At 36.1% G+C, this 20,894-nt stretch overlaps 1 protein-coding gene across 1 annotated transcript in view; it reads left to right on the forward strand.

Moving 5' to 3' along the window:
* The window catches only part of LOC148948596 (opsin, ultraviolet-sensitive-like), a 57,721-nt gene extending 38,102 nt beyond the window's left edge, over positions 1 to 19,619 (forward strand). The window contains exons 5-8 of the mRNA XM_089094490.1: positions 10,317 to 10,489; positions 14,165 to 14,325; positions 15,658 to 15,759; positions 19,460 to 19,619. Of these exons, the coding sequence (XP_088950616.1) occupies positions 10,317 to 10,489; positions 14,165 to 14,325; positions 15,658 to 15,759; positions 19,460 to 19,565 (542 nt within the window). The 3' untranslated portion in view covers positions 19,566 to 19,619. The remainder of the gene's footprint in view (positions 1 to 10,316; positions 10,490 to 14,164; positions 14,326 to 15,657; positions 15,760 to 19,459) is intronic.
* Positions 19,620 to 20,894: the final 1,275 nt, after the last annotated feature.

A 20,894-nucleotide genomic window follows, 5' to 3' on the forward strand; every position in this document is an offset into this window, starting at 1 on the left:
CAAGGATCTGCTCTAAGCCCTATCATCTTTAATTCTGCGATTTACTCTGTAACTAGATTCGTTCGTGGGACCTTCTTTATGGAGGGCTTGGATCTAAGTTTCATTTCTTATGCAGATGACTTGTTGCTCCTAAGCAGCACGCTGAGGGGTCTAAAAGAGAATCTTCGTCTTCTAGTGACCCTATACAGAAGAATAGGACTACGAGTCAACATAGAGAAAACCGAATTTATCGTTTTTAGTGGCACCAACTCGACCGATTCCAATCTTTTCCTTGACGGTATCAGAATCCAGCAGTCCCAGTTCCTAAATTACCTTGGTATCGCGTATGGCCAGACGCCTAGGTCAACTAGAGGCTTGTTGGCTGAATCAGTCTGTAAATCTATCCGCTCAGCATATGGAAAAGCTGTCAAATGCAAGTGGTCATTTAATCGATTTACTAAGTCAAAACTATTCAACGTCGTCGTCTCTCCTGCCATCTGGTATATATCACCCTTGTGGGAAATGTTGTCCCTCACCGAGCGTCGAAAAATACGAACCACGTACTACAGATTTGCAAACTTTTTGCTGGGACTTCCACTAAGATTTTCTAACACGGAGATCTCATCCATATATGGAATCCTTGATCCATCAACCAAGGTGATTGATCTAGAACGGAGAGCCTCAAGACGATCCCTCAGTAAACTCTACGACTCACCGCTGACTCAACTGTTTCTGTGAATGAAATACCTGTATTTAATTTTTAGTGTTGAACATGTTTTTCTTCTTTTTTTTTTGTTTCATTTTGTACTCCGCTTTTTTTTCTCCATTTCTCCATTGTAAGCGGGCATAAATAAATATATATATATATATATATATATATATATATATATATATATATATATATATATATATATATATATATATATATATATATATATATATTCAAAACACTCCACCTGTTTTCTTAGAAACCACACTAAATTTTGATGATCCGAGTACAATTTCTAGCAAACTTCTAATCTAAAGCAATAGGTAGTGAAAATTAGCCAGCCACGTTCGTCTTGCACACAAGGTTTAAACTAGACCGCTTGCATATGATTCTCAAGTAATGCTGCGACGTTTTCGAATGAAGAAAAAAACAAATATCACTACTACGGTTCTTCAGGTCCTGGCAAACAAGATTGGCATAAAAACACAAAACTTTTGATTGGTTTATATATTGATATTGATTGATAAGTCACAACTGATCCGAGTCATAATTGGCTAATTTGATTTGTTGATATAATGATATTGGTTGATAAGTCACAACTGATCCGAGTCATGGTATTATAAATTCCGCCTGTAGCTTAAACCCTGCAAAAGAGACAGATACTCTCAACAATTACCTAATGCTAGGTTCAGATGTATGAAATTTTCCTTGAAGGTTGAAAGGAAGAATGTAAAGAGATATTTTTCTCTAATTCCTATTGCGAATCCTAAAGCAAGAATTTTGAAAAACTAAAAAATGTCCTTAGGCAATGCTGATTCTGGACCAAAACAATTAAATCCACTTATGCTTGTTCTTATTTTTAGGTCTGTTCTAGTTGCCTGGCTTTTCTCAGTTATTTCCCTAATATTAATAATAATGTACTTATAACCCATGTCATACACATAGTTGTGAGTAAGACAAGGAAAAAAAAAGAGAAAAAATGAAGTAAAATACACTACAATTAAATTAACTGAGCAGACGGACCCAAGTATGATGAGGCGAAAAACGACAAAAAGATGAATCAAAAAGCCTTCCTTGCAGCACAGCCAACTTTGCTGTTACATCGAGAACTTCAAACTTACGAATTATTTTACCACTAATATGCCAAGGGGGGGGGAGATAAAAGTAGAATTTACAATATCTGAAGTAAAAAGACCAGATATGTTTAACGTCTTTCTTCTTTAAAAGAGGAAATACCAAAAAGGAAAAGTATAGAATGATCACAAGAAGTAAAATATAGCCTACCCAGTTCTCGTCTGTTATACTTCCCTCGATTGGCAGCAATCTTAGAAAAACCAATTTGAATTTCCTTTTTAACATCACGAACAGTTTGGAAAAGCGACTTTTGCAGCTTTGACTGTGCAATCTCAAAGGTGTTGTCAGATGACCATAGTACCAGATCATCAGCATATTGTAGATTCGTGTGGGGGAGGTTCATGTCCCAATGATATAGGGCAAAGAGGAGGCAGCTGAGGACTGCTCCCTGAGATAGGCCTATGGTTATCGTCTTTTGGGGTGAAGAGGCTGAACCTACACAAACAATGAAACTTCGCAATTCTATAAAAGATTTTATAAAAGATACTAGCTTGGGGGGTAGTCCAATGTTCGCAGGCTTAATTAGAAGGATTTGATGGTTCACATTGTCACATGCCTCCAGAAAATCTAGGAAACCTGCAACTAGAACATTATTTTTTTAAGAATGATTCATTTGTTGCATTTATTAACAATATGAAAACATCTGTTGAGGAATGGTATTCCCTGAAACCAGTTTGAGTATGATGGATCCTACTATTTTTTTTAACAGACCAGAGGCGTCGACAATAGACCATTTTCTCCATTATTTTTCCCATCACAGGAGTAATCAGTATGGGCCTATAAGACTCAGGGTTATGTTGGGGTTTATTTTTCTTTAGGATTTGTAGGAGGGACGAACATTTCCAGATATTGGGGAACATAGATGAAGCCCAAGCATGATTATAACAATTTAGAAGTTCCTGTTTTTAGGAAAGGACGAGATTCTTTATCCATGTAGGGTGTATTGTCATAGCTGCCGCTAGTCTTGGTCCTAATATGATGCATTACGTTGTTCATTTCCAGGATTGAAAATGGGCTGGTTATATACTCAGATCCTGGGCGAGGTCTGTAACTTGGGTTCATAAGAATTGGGGGCATTTTGCTACAATTATTTGATGTTAGCTTATTAACAAAAGAGTGGCAAATAGCCTAGCTTTTTAATTATCATTGTAAAAATGGGTGTTATTATATATAAGTTCATACAGGAGTGGGTTGGGGGAAGTTTTTTCCCATAGATGTGGCTTATGACTTTATGTATAATTGGCTCATGTGTTTCTCTGGAGAGATTATTTTCAAAATTGTTCCAGTAGTTATATTTAGCATTTATTATGGTCCTTTTGGATTAGATTCTGCTTGTAATTTTTTTAAATGTGTAGTAGGTGATGGTTTTTTTTAAGAATGTTCTCCTAGCTGCCTTTTTTGTTCTCCATTTATGTTGGCACTCATTTGTTCACCATGCTTTGGGAATATGTTTAGGGAAGGTTTTCCTGGGTGTGGTCATGGGGATAGCATGACTAGCTGTATTTATTAGTAAAGATGCCAAAACTTCAGCTTGTGTGTCGGCTGTTGTGTTTGAAATTCATGAATTTTGGGTGGAACTTGTAATTTCATCATTTAGCTTATTTTTGAACATAGGCCAATTTGCTTTAGTGTTGATATATTTGGAGGTATGTGATAGGGTTTCAGCAGGTTCGTTTAGGAAGCAAACTATGGCAAAGTGGTCAGTACACAGACTATCATTATTTATATAAATTTTGTTCAAAATATTTAATGACACAGTTTTTAAGTCAACTCTAGAGAGACTGCCACTTTTGGGGTTGAAATATTTATTCAGGTTTGAAGGGGCAGCAACAGCTAATGCATTTCTATTTGAAGTCATACGCTCAATGAACTTACCAGCTTTATTTGCTGATTTCTTCCCCCACAAAAGGCTGTGGGCATTAAAGGCTCCACAAAAAATGATATTTTTCAACATATTAGAATTATTTATATAGCTGAAGAAATCCATGACATCTGTAGTTTGGCCATTAGGGTTATAAAAGCTTAATATGTAAGTTTTGTATTATTCAGCCAAACACTGATACCAATTGCATAAACATCATTTACAAAATCTGGAAAGTTGATGCCACAGAATTTTATATTATTTTTAACTATTAAAGCTACTCCACCTCCTTTGCTCTCTGATGATCTATCCTTGGGTTAAATGAGTTTCCTGGAGGCAAGCAATATTGATGGAATTATTATTCATAAAGGATATTAGTTCATTTAACTTATTTTCTGTAAGTGGTCTTATGTTCCACTGGAGTATTGATATGTGTTGTGTTGTTGATTTATTTTTCATTTGACTGTGTATCAATGTTCAGATTTGTTAATAGTAAAGCAAGATTTTTTTTTGCTTGAATGACCATATTATTAGGGATGTAGATTTTTGCCAATTCAGCAATGATTTTTGTTTTCTGTTGTTGTTGTATATTCATGGCCTGAACTGCATTGCAGTTTAGAATGAATAAGCATATATTTGGGGTTTACATGTTTGGTTGTGCATCCAGTTTTTCAGCTATGGGACTAAGTCCTGGTAATGTTTATGGTTTTTGTCTCGTTGGAGGAGGGTGTCAGGCTGACCTTATTTCAATCAGCAAGGTGGCGTGTTGGCTTGGTGTCTATTTTTGCTATAGATGTGAGCTAGGGATATTAATGGGTGGTATTCCGCAAAGGGCGCTTGGTGAATTGGGGATGTTTGACTTGGGGGTTTTCTTTTATTTCAATATAGGTTTTATTTGGTGTGATTGGGCAACATTTGCTTCCATAGCTGCAAAAGGGTATGGAATGGCCTTCTCTGTTGCTATTTGGAGTGTTAGTGATCTTTTCTTATATGCAGGGCATTGTGATTTATTGGTAGATTCATGTGGGCCTTTACAATTGATACATGTAGGCTGAGTGTTGTTGAAAGTTGTCAACTCTTTAGGATGGGAGCTTTTACAATTACTACAGGCAAAGAGAATTCCATTGCATTTATTTGTTTTGGGTCCCAGTTTCAGACACTTTTGACACTGGATAGGCTTTGGCTTGTATTCCTTGTGCGGTTTGATTTGCCCAAATGGGAATAACTTTTCTGGGATATTAATTTTTTCCTTCAGTGTAAATAAGAAAGATTTACTTGTTTTTAATCCATTAGAGTTGGGTTTACCCAGTTGAGTGACATCTTCTACAGGGATTGTGTTACCAGCCCTATCTGAGAGCCCTTCTTTTAAATCCTGAATTGGTATTTCTAGGGGAACATTATATACTACTATTTTTGGTGGGGATTGTTTTGGGTTCCATATAGATGAATTGATTAGGGTATTCAGAAGAAACTTTAGATCAAGTAATATATCAGCTGATTTCTGATCTGGGACAGCTATAAGCAAAGATCTATCGTAGTGAATATTGAGAGAAAATATTGATATTAACATTTTGAAATTTGCAACTCTTATTGTAGTAATATTTCTTATTTCAAAGGGGGTATTAGGAGTAATTTGAGGTAAATGCCTAAGTTTTGGGAAGGAGAAACTTGGACAGGGGGAGGGGAAATACTTTTGATTGGGGACGTTTTTTTCCTTTTTTTGGAGCTCCTAAAAAGGACTTCTTGAAATCTATTATCATCTATGGCGACATTAGCTACAATACTTATCATTGTCGTATTATCAGAATTTGAGCTTTCATGTGAACTTTGTTAATGGGAACTTGACCAGCCAAGATGGGGCAAAAATGGATCAATTTCATTAGTATTTAGGGTGGAATCCGGAGGGACTTTTTTTTTAGGGGGAGTTCTTTGCATTGCCTAATGGAATAAGCTTTAAGCTAAACAGGAAAAGATAGTAATATGATATAAGACCATCTGCACACTACTGTGGGGAAAACTTCACCATCCACAAAAGAAAACACCACAGTTTGGCCCTGAGGAGGATTTTGAGCACGATTGGTTCGGTACAACTACTGATAAATCGAGACAATAATTCACAAGAAACTTATTTTTAAATTTCTTAAAATGTTGCTGTTGTGATATTCCAACAATCTGATTCTTCTTTAATAAACATCAAGTTTTTTCTTTCGTAATATTTAGAAATATAAGAACCTTATAATATCTTATTGAAAAAAAAACAACAACTCGAAATACTCTAGCGTTTTAAAGAAAAGCTTATTGAAATCCTGTAACTCCTTAAAGTAAATCTTCAAACCTCACTTCTGATCAAAATTATCTTTATTTAATCTGTTCTTGAAGCTCATTCCAACGTTTTGGCCTAGTATCTACCGTAAGATAAGTCATTGGTTTATTTTTATCAATCAGTAACAATTCCCTCTCATATCTTTACGATTTAATGAGAAAAGACAATTGTTCTCTTCGAAAGGAAAAAAAGGATGAATTATCGTTGGTACGAGGAAAAATTACGAGCTGAATCTTTGCATTGGAGCTGGAATACATAGAAGCAACGAAATACTCACCCCATCAAAGTCAGTAGTCTATGCAGTGTCGGAGTGTGAGCTGTCAGGTACAGCATAACGACAATCTTCTTTATTACAAACTGCCTCTCTCCATTTGATTGCCTTAAACCAGTAGATCACTTGGAATATTCCAGGAAGCGACTTTACCAACTAACTGTTTGGTCATCATCAATGCACTAACTTTCCCGGTGTTCAGCTTGTTCTGCAGTCTCGTTTTCATATGCGACAGGACAGAGAACTGTCGCTTTGCATTAGTGCTTATACTGGGTAGAAAACAGAGGTGCAACTTAAATGCCGACAGGTCAGAAAACTGTTTTTCGCCAATACCGTTCTTTTGACGCAAAATACTCTTGAAGAAACCAGATTGTTGGTCGACCAGATCTTGACCAAGATAAGCTCGGCTCAACCTGAGCTCTTGCAGCTGACGGTCAATACTTTCTCTCTCGCGTTCTACAACCGCTGCATTGCTTCCCTGAAGTGTAGAAAAGGGCTCGAGACTGCGAATAATGAACACCTTCTCAGATCCGAGTGCAACGCAGGGATCCAAAATCTTAAGATCGGACAAAATTGGATCTTCCCAGCTTATTCTTTGTCTCATCTGCTTCCAGAGCCTCAGACAGTTGACCTTAAAGGCTTTGAGTGAGTCCTCAGCAATCCTTGACCCGCGTTCCTCCAGGTAACATTCGGTATTGGTGCCTAATTTCATGTCATCCAATTCAAGATAGTTCGCGGGAATCAGATCTATGGAAAAAGGTGATTTCGCTACCAGTACCAGGCGTTTTCTTATGAACATTTAGAGTAATATTACGTATGTTGTAATGAAGCTGCTCACCAGCCTACGGATTCTTGTGTCACTGCTCTGAAAGTCAGTGTTTAGGGAGTTAGTAATCCCAAGAACGTAGGCAAGAAAATAGAGAGGAGGCCTTCGTGACAGGATTCTTTAAAGCGTTGTATATTTTGAGTGCCTTCTCCTTGCTCGCCTTGTCTGCAGTGCCCTCGCCTAACGCGTGACCACCGTAAAACAATAACAAGGCATTCCAGGTTTCTAATAGCCGTCTGATGGGTGCCTCAAAGCTGAGCCATCTCGTAGAAACCACCGATAGCAACTGTTTCACTTCAATTTTAGCGAACTTCTGGTGGTCATGAAGTTCTCCAATCCTCTTTGGAATATAGGTAATGTACTTTATTGTATCATGCACTAAAGACTCTAACCAGTATAGCAAGGTTGTAGATGCTGCTGAAGCAGTAGCTTAAAAGACTTATAAAAGAAGCTTATAAGACACTTTTTACAATCTAATAACAGACAGATAATTTATGCAAATTCGTTTATACAGGGAAAAATTCAAGAATATAAAAGCCTTTTCACTCCGACCTATCGTCTTTTTCAATTCAATTCAAAATGGTTGTTTCAAAATGGCCTTGGCTGTCATTTGTGATTAATGGGATGAAGCTTTAGATTTATGATGCATAGATGTCGTCCCAAAATCACTGAAAATAATTTGAAAATGTGAGATCTGCAAAATTCAACTTTTAGTAGAATATTAGGTCATACTAGGAGCCTTTAGCACAAAAACCTGTCACTTTCTACCATTCAGCGGCAAAAACCTGTGAACCTGTGACTATCAAAAAGACCTGTGAAGTTTCACAGGAAACCTGTGACTGTGGCAACACAGGGCTTAGCTAATAATTAGCTAATTAGCTAATGTGGCAACACAGGGAAATGCTTTTATAAGTTCAATCGGAATATCTATGGGAGTTATACTAGTTCGTTTAAGTTTCTTTATTTTACTAAAAACTTGATCCTCAGAAATAGTAGGTAAAGGTACGCCATCATGTGGAATTTTCTGATACTCTTGGTTCGTTTTATTTACATCAAGAGGCGGTAAAGACTGGATTATTCTGGCCAAATGACCATTTAACTGGTTAGCAACTGTTTCATCATTAGAATCTGAACAAAATCAACACCACTAAAGGATTTTCCACAAATTCGTTTTATTTCCTTACACCACATGCTAGGCTTTGATTCAAAAAGGTTATCAATTTTGTTGTGGTAATACTCAGTTGCAGCTTTTCTTGTCATTTTATGTACTTTGTTGTGGATTATATTAGCATTTCCTATTTTCCCTTCTTTCCTTAGTTGAGTTTTGTACTGAATCAAATCTTTAATTTCTTGGGTTATGTAAGGACGATCTGTGTTGCACCGCTTGAACGTTTTTTCACGAAAGCCCTGTTCATATTTTTTTCTTAATTTATCTTGCAAAAATTTAGTTTTTTCATCAGAGGACTCTAAAATTGCTACATCATCCCAGGACTCGGATGTAATCCAATTTCCAAATTATAAGAGACCCCTGTCCGAAAGAGGTCGGGAGAAAAATTTCTCAATGAAATATTTTACTTTATACGAAGGCAGTGGAGCCCATTTTATCATGTAGTGGTAGATACCACCAATGAGAGGTAGGTCTCGAGGCTCATTATAATATTCTGACAAATTTGTGCAAATTACGTCGAGTTGAGTGTTACCTTTAAATTCAGATTATTTTTGTACTTCTTCTTTAACCAATCATAACTAAAGTAATTGCGATACAAAATGTAAAAACAAAAATTAATAGGTCTATTTCTGAATTTTGGTTTAATTTGTTTTTACAGCGCATACTTTATGTCACAAAAAAAGAAGGAAACACAAATAGGGGAGAAACCTACCCCGTCTGGAGCCCACTTATTTTGTTTTCTTGTAAGGCTGATAATATTATTGCATTAAGGCTTAAATACAGATATTGTTTCAGTTTAAATTAAGTGTTTAACACAAATCTAATTAAACGACTTTTATAATTTCAGGAAAGCCGTTTTAGGGAAAGACCTAGTTTTTGTGTATCAAGAGTAACAGATCTACTTTCCGATATATTTTAAATCCCTGTATGGGTCTTTCATACCTTCAGGAACTATTAAAAATTTTGTTTTGTTAAATCAGAGAACATATTACAGGGATATATAACCTCAACAAAATTCTAGTGTCAATGATGTTAGTGGTTTGTTTGTCCAGCCACAATTCAGGAAAGCCGTTTTAGGGAAAGACCTAGTTTTTGTGTATCAAGAGTAACAGATCTACTTTCCGATATATTTTAAATCCCTGTATGGGTCTTTCATACCTTCAGGAACTATTAAAAATTTTGTTTTGTTAAATCAGAGAACATATTACAGGGATATATAACCTCAACAAAATTCTAGTGTCAATGATGTTAGTGGTTTGTTTGTCCAGCCACAATTCGGCCCAATTTTTTTATTCTATACCCTTTATCTGGTCTATTTAAATAATGAATAATTCACATAATGAATATTTCTTTTGTCAGTGATTCTTGCAATGGATTTATGCCACCTTCCTGGTATTTTTAGACTTGGAAGGACAAGAATGCAAATTCAACAAGCCTTTACATCTGAAACTGCGAAGTTAGTTGGAAAATAGAGGTGGAAACACTGTTTAAAATTGTGAAAAATCGCAAATCAAATGTATACCAAACACACATCTGAATTGACATATCAATAATATCAATCGATGCACAAATATTGTATTTTTGTATTTGAAACCCTCATAAAACAAAATAAATAAAATAAACAGCCACACGAAAAACCTGATTATCTAACAAGCCCTAAATTAATTGAACTGGAGGAAAAAATTAATTTTAAAATAACCTGAAAGACTGAACTGGTGGAAAAGGAAAAACACATTTATCTAAACAGTCTTTCACTGATATTATGAAGACGTCGATTGGGTGGTCATCTTTAACATCAGGAAACGATTATTTTTTAGCAGATATGCATTTCTTAGGAAAACATTGTTTCTCATCCGCCACTAATTTTCTTGAAAATATTCTTGCTTAAAAACAGTTAGAAGAACACTAATGTTCCCATCTGATTTGGTCATATTGCATTAGTTACATTTTTCATATTACTTGTATTAATTTTCAGTTTTGTGATTTCTTACCTGCCAATCCCACGTTACTGATTCGAATGCAATTTGATTTTTTTTTTTTTTCAGAGGGATTTCTGACTTCATGCACTTTTGACTATATTACTGAAGATTCAAGTACAAGGTTCTTCGTTGCAACAATATTCTTTACGTCGTATTGTATTCCCATGGGCCTGATAATTTTCTTCTATTCAAGAATTGTTGGACAAGTTTGGAAACATGAGCAGCTCTTAAAAGAGCAGGTTAGTTGGTTATGTCTTATTTCTTCATAGTGTTTCATTGATTGGACAGATGGGAGGGGGGCCCAACAGTATTATATGACCAACGAAGTCAAACTATTTTGTAAAAGTGAATATTTCTGGATCCTACAAATCCCTTATAAAAGTGTTTAAAAGGAGGGTTCATGTACTTACGCAATATTGGCCATTGTATGCAACAACTGAAAACTTTGGATTTTCTTCTACAGTAGCTCCTTTTTTACAATCAATAGCAACATATGACACCAGGAGGGGCGGATCCAGTTGGTGGTATTTCGGCTCTATATCGCTATATTGAAGGACCTTCCTGAGCAAAGTATTTATAGAAATGTAAAAAAAAGGAATTACAATAAAATGCGCAATCATTAATTAAATTAAAATTTTTTGCCGGATGTATATCGGTTTTTCGTCCCGTTCACATTAGTGTGGAAAACCCGCTTAATTTACTTTACTTAAATTAAACTTTCACTTAGCTCACGTATCTTAGGCTATTTAGGAAGTTGAATATTTTTCAAATCAGTGATAGTAATTTTTTTTTTTTTTAGTGATAGTGATATATTTAATTAACAAAAAGTCTAAATACAAAAATCAATATATGGTCACTTAATTTATTATCGCCTATACTTGAAAAATGACATCAATTGAAAATATGATAATTGTTAATAGAAATGGGCCATATATGTTCTATCCAAAGAACAAAAATTACAAAGATGCTTCCAAAGATGGGCAGCTCATTAGGATCTTGCCGTGGCTACTATGTCATTCTGGGATTTTGGCCCTTCAATGTCTCAATTTTTTTTAGTTTAGGTTTTAAAATTTTAAGAATGAGTATACAGAATAGTTAAATTATAAAAATCTGTTTAGCAAGTCTAAAGTATTAGCTAAATTGCTTGATAAGCAAGATAATATATGGAAAACTATGGTGACATATTAAAAGTTTTTCACAGGATTTTCAGTGGTTAACAATAACAAAAACAATAGAAGTCATATTCTGGAACAATTTATGGTAAGGTTTTGCCAATTATGAGGAGTTATGTCAAGTTTCAGGATAAAATAAATAGCAAAACTAAGAAGAAATTGACCTTCTATATCTCTCCTTGAATTTTAATACACTGTGTGTGAAACTAACTTAGCTTTATTTAATGGTCAAACTGTGTTTTTAGGTGCTAGTGATCGGTACATTTTCAAATTGTAACATTAACTGGTAGTTTTGGTTTTTTTCAATTGTTGGAGGTGAAAGCTGTGACATTTGAGTCAGTATTACAGACTTTCGTTGTAAACAGGGTCATCAATTGACAAGAATGTAGGAGGATGTAGGCAACATGCATTTTTCGAAATCTAGCAGACATTTTTTTCGTTGACTTTTTTAAATAAAAATTAAAATGTTTCTTAATCCAAAATGTTAGTTTTGGAACAATAAAATAGTAATTATGTTTCAATGTGAACGGGGAGATACTAATTTGAAGAGACCCAAGTAAAATCCAGTAGCTTATGGTACTTAACTTAGGCTACTTAGGGCAATGTGCGTCCGGCATGAAACAGTCCTAGAATCATTCATTAAAGGAAGCTCAACAAGTTCAGCACTTCAACCAGGAGTGCTGATAGATAAAAGTGCAGTGTCTTGGACCAATTTCTCGTTGTTTTACCTTTTGGTGTTTGTATGATGGAGAGGTGATACGGTCTTCATCGTTATTTAGCCATAAAATTGCACTACTTACAGACCTGAAAGGGCAAAAAATATCGATGGGGAGACGAATTTTTATTGATGCCCCCCTCCCAAAGATTAATTCTGTGTCTGCCTCTGGTCAGCAGGGTTATTCAGAAATATCTTCAGACAAAGACGTAAGCTTTTTCAATGGTGGAAGAATTTTTTTTCAGCATGTACCATGTTTGAATGTCATTGAGACGCATCAGATGTAGGGCCTACGAAAGTCAGTTGACAAACAATCTGTACTAAAAAGGGTCAAAATAGGATTCATCTTTCGTTTTAAATACTGTCTTTTGTACTGCTAAAATTATGAAGTGAAGCTATTCACTTAATCGGTTTTTTTCGGTACGGCACATCCCCTCATTACTCTCAGTTATCCCTAGTCTAAGCGAGTTAGTCCTCTTAACGTTAATTTTGAACTTATTCTTGTGCCGTAAACTCTCAAAACCTGCGAAAATTAATTGATTTATCTATCATATTTATATAGAGAATTAAGTCTGGTAAAGTTTTGTCTTCCCGTTTGATAGCCTGTTCTCCAATACCTTTTGACTAGTCGCTTAGGCCAAAGTCCATCAATGTGATCCATAGAAACAGAGATAGAACACAAATCCACTTAAACCCTGTTTTCAGATGGAGCAAACTGCCAACCTTACTTGTCACCTAATCCACAGCAATATCGTTTTCGGACGCAGCACTAATCACTTGAATGTAAATATCTGGTAAATAATGCAAGGACAGGACCTCTGCTCAAGTTACTCTATCACCTTAATTACATACCTGTTCATATGAGGGCTAAAGGGGTTGACAGTTCAGGAACATCTTGATTATAAATTAAGGAGTATAAAATTGGTCGACGCACCCTCTTCAAAATGTATCTACAGAATCTGTTAGTCCAATAAGCATCATCATGCTCAGTACTTTGGTTCCTGAAGAAATCAACCTGATGCCCATGATGCAAAAACAAGATATACACTGAAGTACCTTTTCAGTTACCGCGACCAAAAATGTATAAACTATTTGTTGGGTAGCGAACTGCAGGGCCGTACATAGGATTTTACTTTGGAAAGCCGATTGGTTGTTTTTTCTCTACGTGAGGGGTTAGACTGCGAAAAAAAATTCAGTGTTAGGTATTTATTTAGTGATCAAATGAAAGGACAGTTCGTGTTTGCTAAGTTAAAAAGTTATAGACTAGACTATTGTTTTCGTATCTTTTTAAGAGAAATACTGCGTTATTTTGTTTCCATAATTTTCAAATTTTATGAACACAACTGAATAAGCTTGACTAACTTGACTAAAAAACAAGATATACACTGAAGTATAAACTATATGAAGTATAAAAAATGTATAAACTATTTGTTGTGTAGCGAACTGCATTCCTGCTTGTATATTCCTCATTGATTCGGATCGCTCTTGTTTGGAGGTTTTCTTTCCAACCCAGACAAAAACGGCTGCTGTCAGGTTGTCAATTATGTATACGTCCTCAAAGATTTTGAAGGGTTTTTGAATTTTGAAGTCTGAATGAGGGTTTAATCAAAGCTCTAGAATTATTATATGTTCATTAAGTGACTGAAAGAAAATAAGAAAACGGATCGCCGAAAACCGTTTCTTGAAGAAGGATTTTTTCATGCCATCAGCGGAAATGAATTCATAATTTCGATTTCTTGTCCTATGTTTTCAAATTCTCCGCGAGAGATTCCTTGGAGCAATAAGGAAGATTGGTTTTCATATCAGGTAAACTCACAGGTTTTCTGTGCATTTTAATAAACAGACAATCAATATGAACAGAACCCTGATGGCAGTCCTCCATGCACCTCAGTCGAGTCGGTAGATGTGCAATATGTCTAAATACAAAATGAGATGCAATGTGGTTTAACTATCGCAATTGCAGTTTTACTCCTGTATTCTTGTTAGCTTAACTGGAATTATTTATGTCTTTTTTTGTCAAATTTTAGGCAAAGAAAATGAATGTAGAAAGCCTACGAAGCAGTAAGGATCAGAATGAGCAGTCTGCAGAGATTAGGATTGCCAAAGTTGCTATTGGAATTGTTGCACTCTTTGTATTGTCCTGGACTCCCTATGCTATCGTAGCTTTAACATGCACTTTTGGAAATAGGTAAGATTAAATTTTACGGGTTTTTTTTTCGCAATCAATTTTGAAATATGAAAAGTTGCTATCTCATGCAAAACTGTGAATTGTGAAAAAACAAATATTCCTTAACAAAAAATGAAGCGCTAAGTTTGTGCTTAGCAAACTCAGTTCAAAAACAATGCCCCACCGATGCCCGATGCCGATGCCCCACCAGCCCTAGATTCAACCATTAGGCCCACCCCATATTTAGATTGATTTAGATTTAGATGTTACTAGTATTTGTTTTTCCACTCGCTTAATTAAAAGTTTCCACATTATTTATACGTTTTTATTTTTCTCTTAGAACAAAATCAATCAAAACACAAAAGTATACTTCAACCTTTTTTCCGAAAATAGGCAAGGAAACGATGAGGATTTCTTCGTAGAGAAATTTGCAGACATATTTACTTCACAGTAGAGAAGGGCTGTCAATTTACTCGGGATTGGTTTCCATCTGGAAAAATGACTAGCACAAATATTATCACACATGATTGTGTGTACAATATTCCAAAATAATATCACATTTTTCTGCTACAAACTGTAGTTTCCCATATTTAATAGATAGATAGATAGATAGATATTTATTTCGAGAAATTACTATCACAAGTCCCGAAGGGCCAAATTCGAATTTCGAAGTCCATGAAAAAAACAAATAAACAAGAAAATCATAACAAAAGCACCACAACAAAAAAATTGGCGAACAATACAAAAAAAAATATAAACATAGGACTAGAACTAAGTTCTAGTCCTATGTTTTAGTAGAAAAAAAATGAAACTAGCAGCACATAGACAACTTTGTTATCAATCACCTGATTTAGCTTTAGTTAAGAAATTATAATGTTTTTCAAATTATTAGCGGAGCACTTCCCCCCCCCCCCTCTGCCAGCCTCAAAATACACCCATGGAGACTTGAACTGTGCCCAACCACTTTAGGATCCTTTGTGACAACTAATTCCCTTGAAATTTTAGGCAAAGTATCTTTATTCCTTAAATTCTTCGAGCGAGTTTCTCATATATAGGAATTATCAACTAAATTAAGATTAACTTAACTTGAAAAGTCCACAATTTATTCATTTTTAACTTCAAATGCTCCTTATATAAGTTCGAGTAATTTATTGCGTGGTAATTCTTGCATTTTAATCCAGAATTTGACTATTTTCTTTTTCATATACAATACTATGAAAGTTCAGTCCAGCTTTCTCTGATCATCTATTCCTTATTCTAGAGGAGGGGGAGCTGCATAGAAGACGTATCATTCTTCAGAAATTTAACGAGCTATCTATGAAAATACTTATTTCTGACCTCTTTTATTTTCAGGGCCATCATCACTCCAGTGGTTTCTATGATTCCAGCTTGCACGTGCAAAACTGTAGCCTGTGTTGATCCTTGGGTCTATGCTATCAATCATCCACGATACAGGTAGGGCACTGCATAATTTATATGGCTGGAGGAGAAGTTAGGGAGAAATAAATACCCATTCATTTCCCTAATTAGATATACAATGGTAGGCAAGGTATATAATAAAGTGCGGACATAAAAATATGGTAAACTCTGTTGCTTCTGGAAATGAACAGGCTGATTGAAGATACGATTAAAATTAAAAGGCTCATTGAAGAAGAGTAGTAAGGGTCCTCATAGGTGCAAGTGTTATTCTTATATTGTGTAGGTAAGTAATAAAGGACTCCTTCTGTCTGGTTTCCCCTTAACCTTCGGGCCAATAAAACTCTAATATTCAGTGATGTACTCCGCAGTACGCTTGAGCTGTTTTTGGCGCGCATTTTTTACGAAGCAAGGAATTCACAATTTTAAAAATCACAGTGTAATATACTTTTTTTTAAGTTCTTCTAACACTGCTCTACAAGTATTTAAAATTAGTTTCAACCAGCTTCGAGCTGAAGGTGTTTTTTTTTTGCATTTTCAGTGACGAAAAGTATACCTGGCTTAACTCAACAAAGATCATAGTGCAGGGGCAAGGTCCACGACTTACGCACAGATAATCACAAAATTGACTGCTCAAAGTTATACTTGTTCAAATATTTACCCTGAAAATCAGTTTTAAAAACTGTCCCTTCAAGTTGCGGTATCTCTTGTAATCTTGGACCAGAAACTGAATATTCACACATAAGTGTAGAAGTTTAAACTTTACTTCTTTTAAAATAAGGGACGTTTTTACTATGAGGCAAAGGAGGCATTTGCCCCCCCCCCCCCCAGAGCCCACAGCGTCTTTACAAATCTTTCCAAAACTAAGATAGAACTGCAAAAGTCAAGCTTCCACAGAAACAGATCAGGTTCTTTTTAGTATACCTTTGCCTTTGTTTTGCTCATTTTTTATCTTTTAATATGTCATTTTCACTTGACTTGGGAAAATCGGCTCCAAATCCTTCCCCTCCTCCAAGATTTTGCCGAAATTGCGCCCCTTTTTACAATCACCAAGCTGTAAAAGATGCTCTGCGATATTTTTCATCTTCTTCTCTTAAAAAAAAACGACTACAAAAAATATTTTGACAATGCAGACTTTCATTTGTGTGATACTAAGAAAAAGGTAAAAATCTGTGTCGAAGGAGACGTATGATGTAAACGCGTCTCCACCAGATCTTGACGAAATCATGAATGCAATCTAAGATCTCAGACAACACGCATCTCCTGGTGAGTGTGAGAACGGTATTTCGCCTGAGATTTACAAAGATTCCCCCTACCTGATTTCAAATCTGCCAATGCATACTTGGACAAAGTGCAGGATCTAATGGGGGCTAGAGGGAACAAGCGTCACAGGCAGCGCGCCCGGGGGGGGGGGGCAGAACAAGCTTAAATTGGAATATTTGGACAAAAAACTGTAATATTTACAGTATTGATGGTGTGGTAGGGGGGCGGCAAAATCTACATTTCTAGCTATCTCAAAATTTTTGGTCCATGGCATTTTTGCAACCCACTAGTTGTTTTGTGCCACAAAATGGCAGATAGTGTCACCTTGCCGTGCCTAAATCTTTTTTCTACTTATAAACTGGGCTTGTAACCTTGTAACCTAGAAGTTCCTAACATAGTTTATTAGTAAATCTAGTTTCTATTTTTAGTTATTTTTTATTATATTTTAGAATATGGAAAACCAAGAATTTCCCAAAAACTGGAAAATTTCAATCATCCTCCCCGATTAAAAAAAGCGAAAAAACCGAGTGTGCTAGTTATAGAGGGATTCTCTCATTGGCAAAGCAGCCAAATTATATGCCGCCGTTTTACTACAGAGATTCGAAACAGCATAAGATAGGCGAACACCAAAAGACTCGTTCGGTTTCCGGTCTGGCAGAGGATACTCGGATCTGATTTTGCCCTTCACTTAATCATGCAACAATGAAGAAGATACAACTTTCCCCTCATCGTCATATTCATAGGCTGCGTTGTCGAGTTCGATTTAGTTGAACGACAAAGCTTATGGAAAATTCTCCTTGAAGATGGCATGCCACAAGAATTCGTCAAAATGTTGGAAGCTTATCAGGAATGATGTGCATCCCCAGTTACAGTCTGTGGGGAGGAGTCTTGATTACATGATTATATAAACATTCTTGCCTTTCCTCTTTAATTACTGTGTGGATTAGATGCTCGGCCACGCTCAACGGAGATTTGGAGGAATAGTAGTTGGTAGAAACATCAACTTGACGGACCTTGACTACACAGACGACGTAAACCTTCTCGCGCCGGACCCAGACTTAACCCAGCATCTGCTTAAAAAGTTGCAGAATACCCACTCTACCTCTACCTACAACTAAACACGAAGAAAACGAATGTTCTTGACCTGTCACAAAATACTATCGACTCTTTTTTAATGATATTCCACTTGAAAAGATTGGAAGTTTTGTCTATCTGGGATCTGAGGTGGATTCGAAAAGGAGATGTGATGAAGATGTGAACAGAAGCATATCTGGAGCCTAAGCAGTTTCCGCTTGTCTCCGGAAATATCTCTGCGTCCGTCAAGAGGCTGGCTAGCGAACAAAGATAATCATATATACCTGGACAGTCATGACAGTCCTACTCTATGGTGCTGAATCAGGGTTAGTAAAGTAGCTCAGGAGTTTGCTCTAGAGGCACACCCGTGAGCTGACCATCGTTAATAAATAATTTTCAGTTTTACCCATCCGAATATAAGACCATATTTCGAACGTTGATATCTGCCAACGTTGTTTAAACATTGATAGAATATAAAGCATCAGGAAACTCCGCCAGATCCTCCTGCTTTAACACGTTTTGCCTCGCCCCAACGACCGCCTCATTACACAGATACTTCTTGCTGAACCCTTATGAACAGGATGTAGAAGAAAAGCTAAGGTAAAAAGGTAAAGAATACTTCATTGGATTTTGCGATCCCTACCGTTGGTGCTGATCTCCGTTCCGTGGGTCTTCCGCCAGGACGTGTAATGGGGGGTTGGGGTCAATCATCTTGTGCTTTCACAAACCTATCTGTTTACTTTCCCCAAATTTTTCCTGGTGCCCATTTAGAGCTGGGTCGACTCTGGCTGAGCTTACAGAGTCACGCCACTAACTCTTGTTCAAACCAAGTAATCAGCAACACTAGGACTCGAACCCCTGTCTTTACAGACAGGGTCTCCCATCATTGGTGGTTGCTAGTTAAGTAATATGTGGTACCTGCTGGAAGTTTCAACAAATTGGACCACAAATGGGATAAGCGCTGGCTAAAGTTCACCTAAGAACTGGAACAAGATCGACCATCATGGGAAACCCTCATTCAGAAGCTTTGTTTGGAAATCGGTGAATTGGGAACACCTAGTCCTGCACCAGGTAAGCAGCGTGTTAACACCGTGTTAAAACTATTCATCAGGGTATCGAATACAAGGGCATAAAAACAGCTTCTGGAATTTACAGGAGATCGTGAATTAGATTTTTAAGCTATTCGTTGGAGCAGCTTTTTTCAAGGATTTAAAAAAAGGATAAATCTGTGAAATTATAATATTCAGGTGAGCTGTGTTACTTTATTTTGGTATAAAGTTCGTGACACTGAAATGTTTTTGTCCCATCAATCTCAATAGGTTTTTCTCAAACCCTGTGAAGCAGATTTACCTACTCTGAATTCTAAGCGACTTTTCATGACGACCGGATCTTTTCTTTCTAGGCTAGAGCTACAAAAGCGCATGCCTTGGTTCTGCATACATGAAGAGGAACCAAAAAGTGATGCCACATCTGTCTCAAACGGAACTTCTGCAACAACTCCAAGCTGAATTTATATATTTTTTATAGTCACAGTGTAGGAAATATAACATTATAATATTAAATTACCTTAAAGAAACCATTACAAAATATTGAGTTAGGTCTTTAACCATACACTTTTTATCTTTATGCTAGGTCTTTATTTTTCGTACAGCCTGGTTTTTTATATGCTTTTGCTCAAGTGAGTACCTAAGACTATCTTTTTGCAATTCTTCTGGAAAAGGTTTTAGCATAGTTTCTCCAACTTTTTAAATTACCCACGTTTCCACGCCGTACTAAATAATTCTCTTAGCCATCCGCTCTTTCCATTTGAGTCTAAGGCTTATCTTCTGATTCTTCCAAAATTCTTCTGAATTGCCAAAACAATAAAAAAGAAAAAAAACCAGTGCCATGGCTACACTATATGCATTTACTGCATCCACGTTAATAATATTAAATAAAAAAAAAAAAAGTTTTTTAACTGAAAGTAAGGAACGACGTTAAAACTTAAAACGAACAGAAATTATTCCGTATATGAAAGGGGCTGTCCCCTCCTAAACACCTCGCTCTTTACGCTAAAGTTTGACTCATTTAAAACAATATTTTTTAAAACAATAAAAAACTTCAGCGTAAAGAACGAGGCGTTGAGGAGGTGACAGCCTCTTTCATATACGGAATAATTTCTGTTCGTTTTAAGTTTTAATGTCGCTCCTTACTTTCAGTTAAAAAACTTGTTTTTTTTTCTATTTAACTTCTGAATGTTTTTGAATTAATACAGGTTTTGATTTTGGCTCACCGTACAGGAATAATTACAACAAACTTTCGGATATACTTTGAAGAGATAAACACATTTTCAACCAGGGTAGCAGAGTGATCTATGATCCAAGCAGGGATTGTAATTGGGGGAAAAAGATAATTGGAAACCACAAAATTAAAAAAATCTAAATTAAAACTATGTATACATAAAACGTCAAAATTTAAATTCCCCATACATACTAATTCTTAATGCGACTTCTGAACCACCATAAGAAGACTTTTACAACCTTCTGTGAATTCATCATACGACGCACTGGGAGGTTTATAAACAACTGATAGGATAATTTTTCTCACACCGAGCCTCATACCAATCTCAATTTCAATAGAAAGTGTTTCTACCTTACCTTCTCTCCAGACATCAAGATCCTCCCTGGGCTTCCAATTAAGTGAATCACTTACTATCAAACCGAGTCCACCGCGGTTCATTGAAGCTCTACTCCTCGTGGTAAGGTGATAGCCCGAAAAATTAAAAGACGAGAAAGGACTATCCTTACTCAAAAATGTTTCACAAAAGGCCAAAACATTGGAGATTCTTAAATTTCAAA

Source organism: Artemia sp. Qi Xiang Cuo, chromosome 9 (genome assembly GCF_049724085.1).
Source record: "Artemia sp. Qi Xiang Cuo chromosome 9, ASM4972408v1, whole genome shotgun sequence".
In the NCBI taxonomy this organism is placed as follows: Eukaryota; Metazoa; Arthropoda; class Branchiopoda; order Anostraca; family Artemiidae; genus Artemia; species Artemia sp. Qi Xiang Cuo.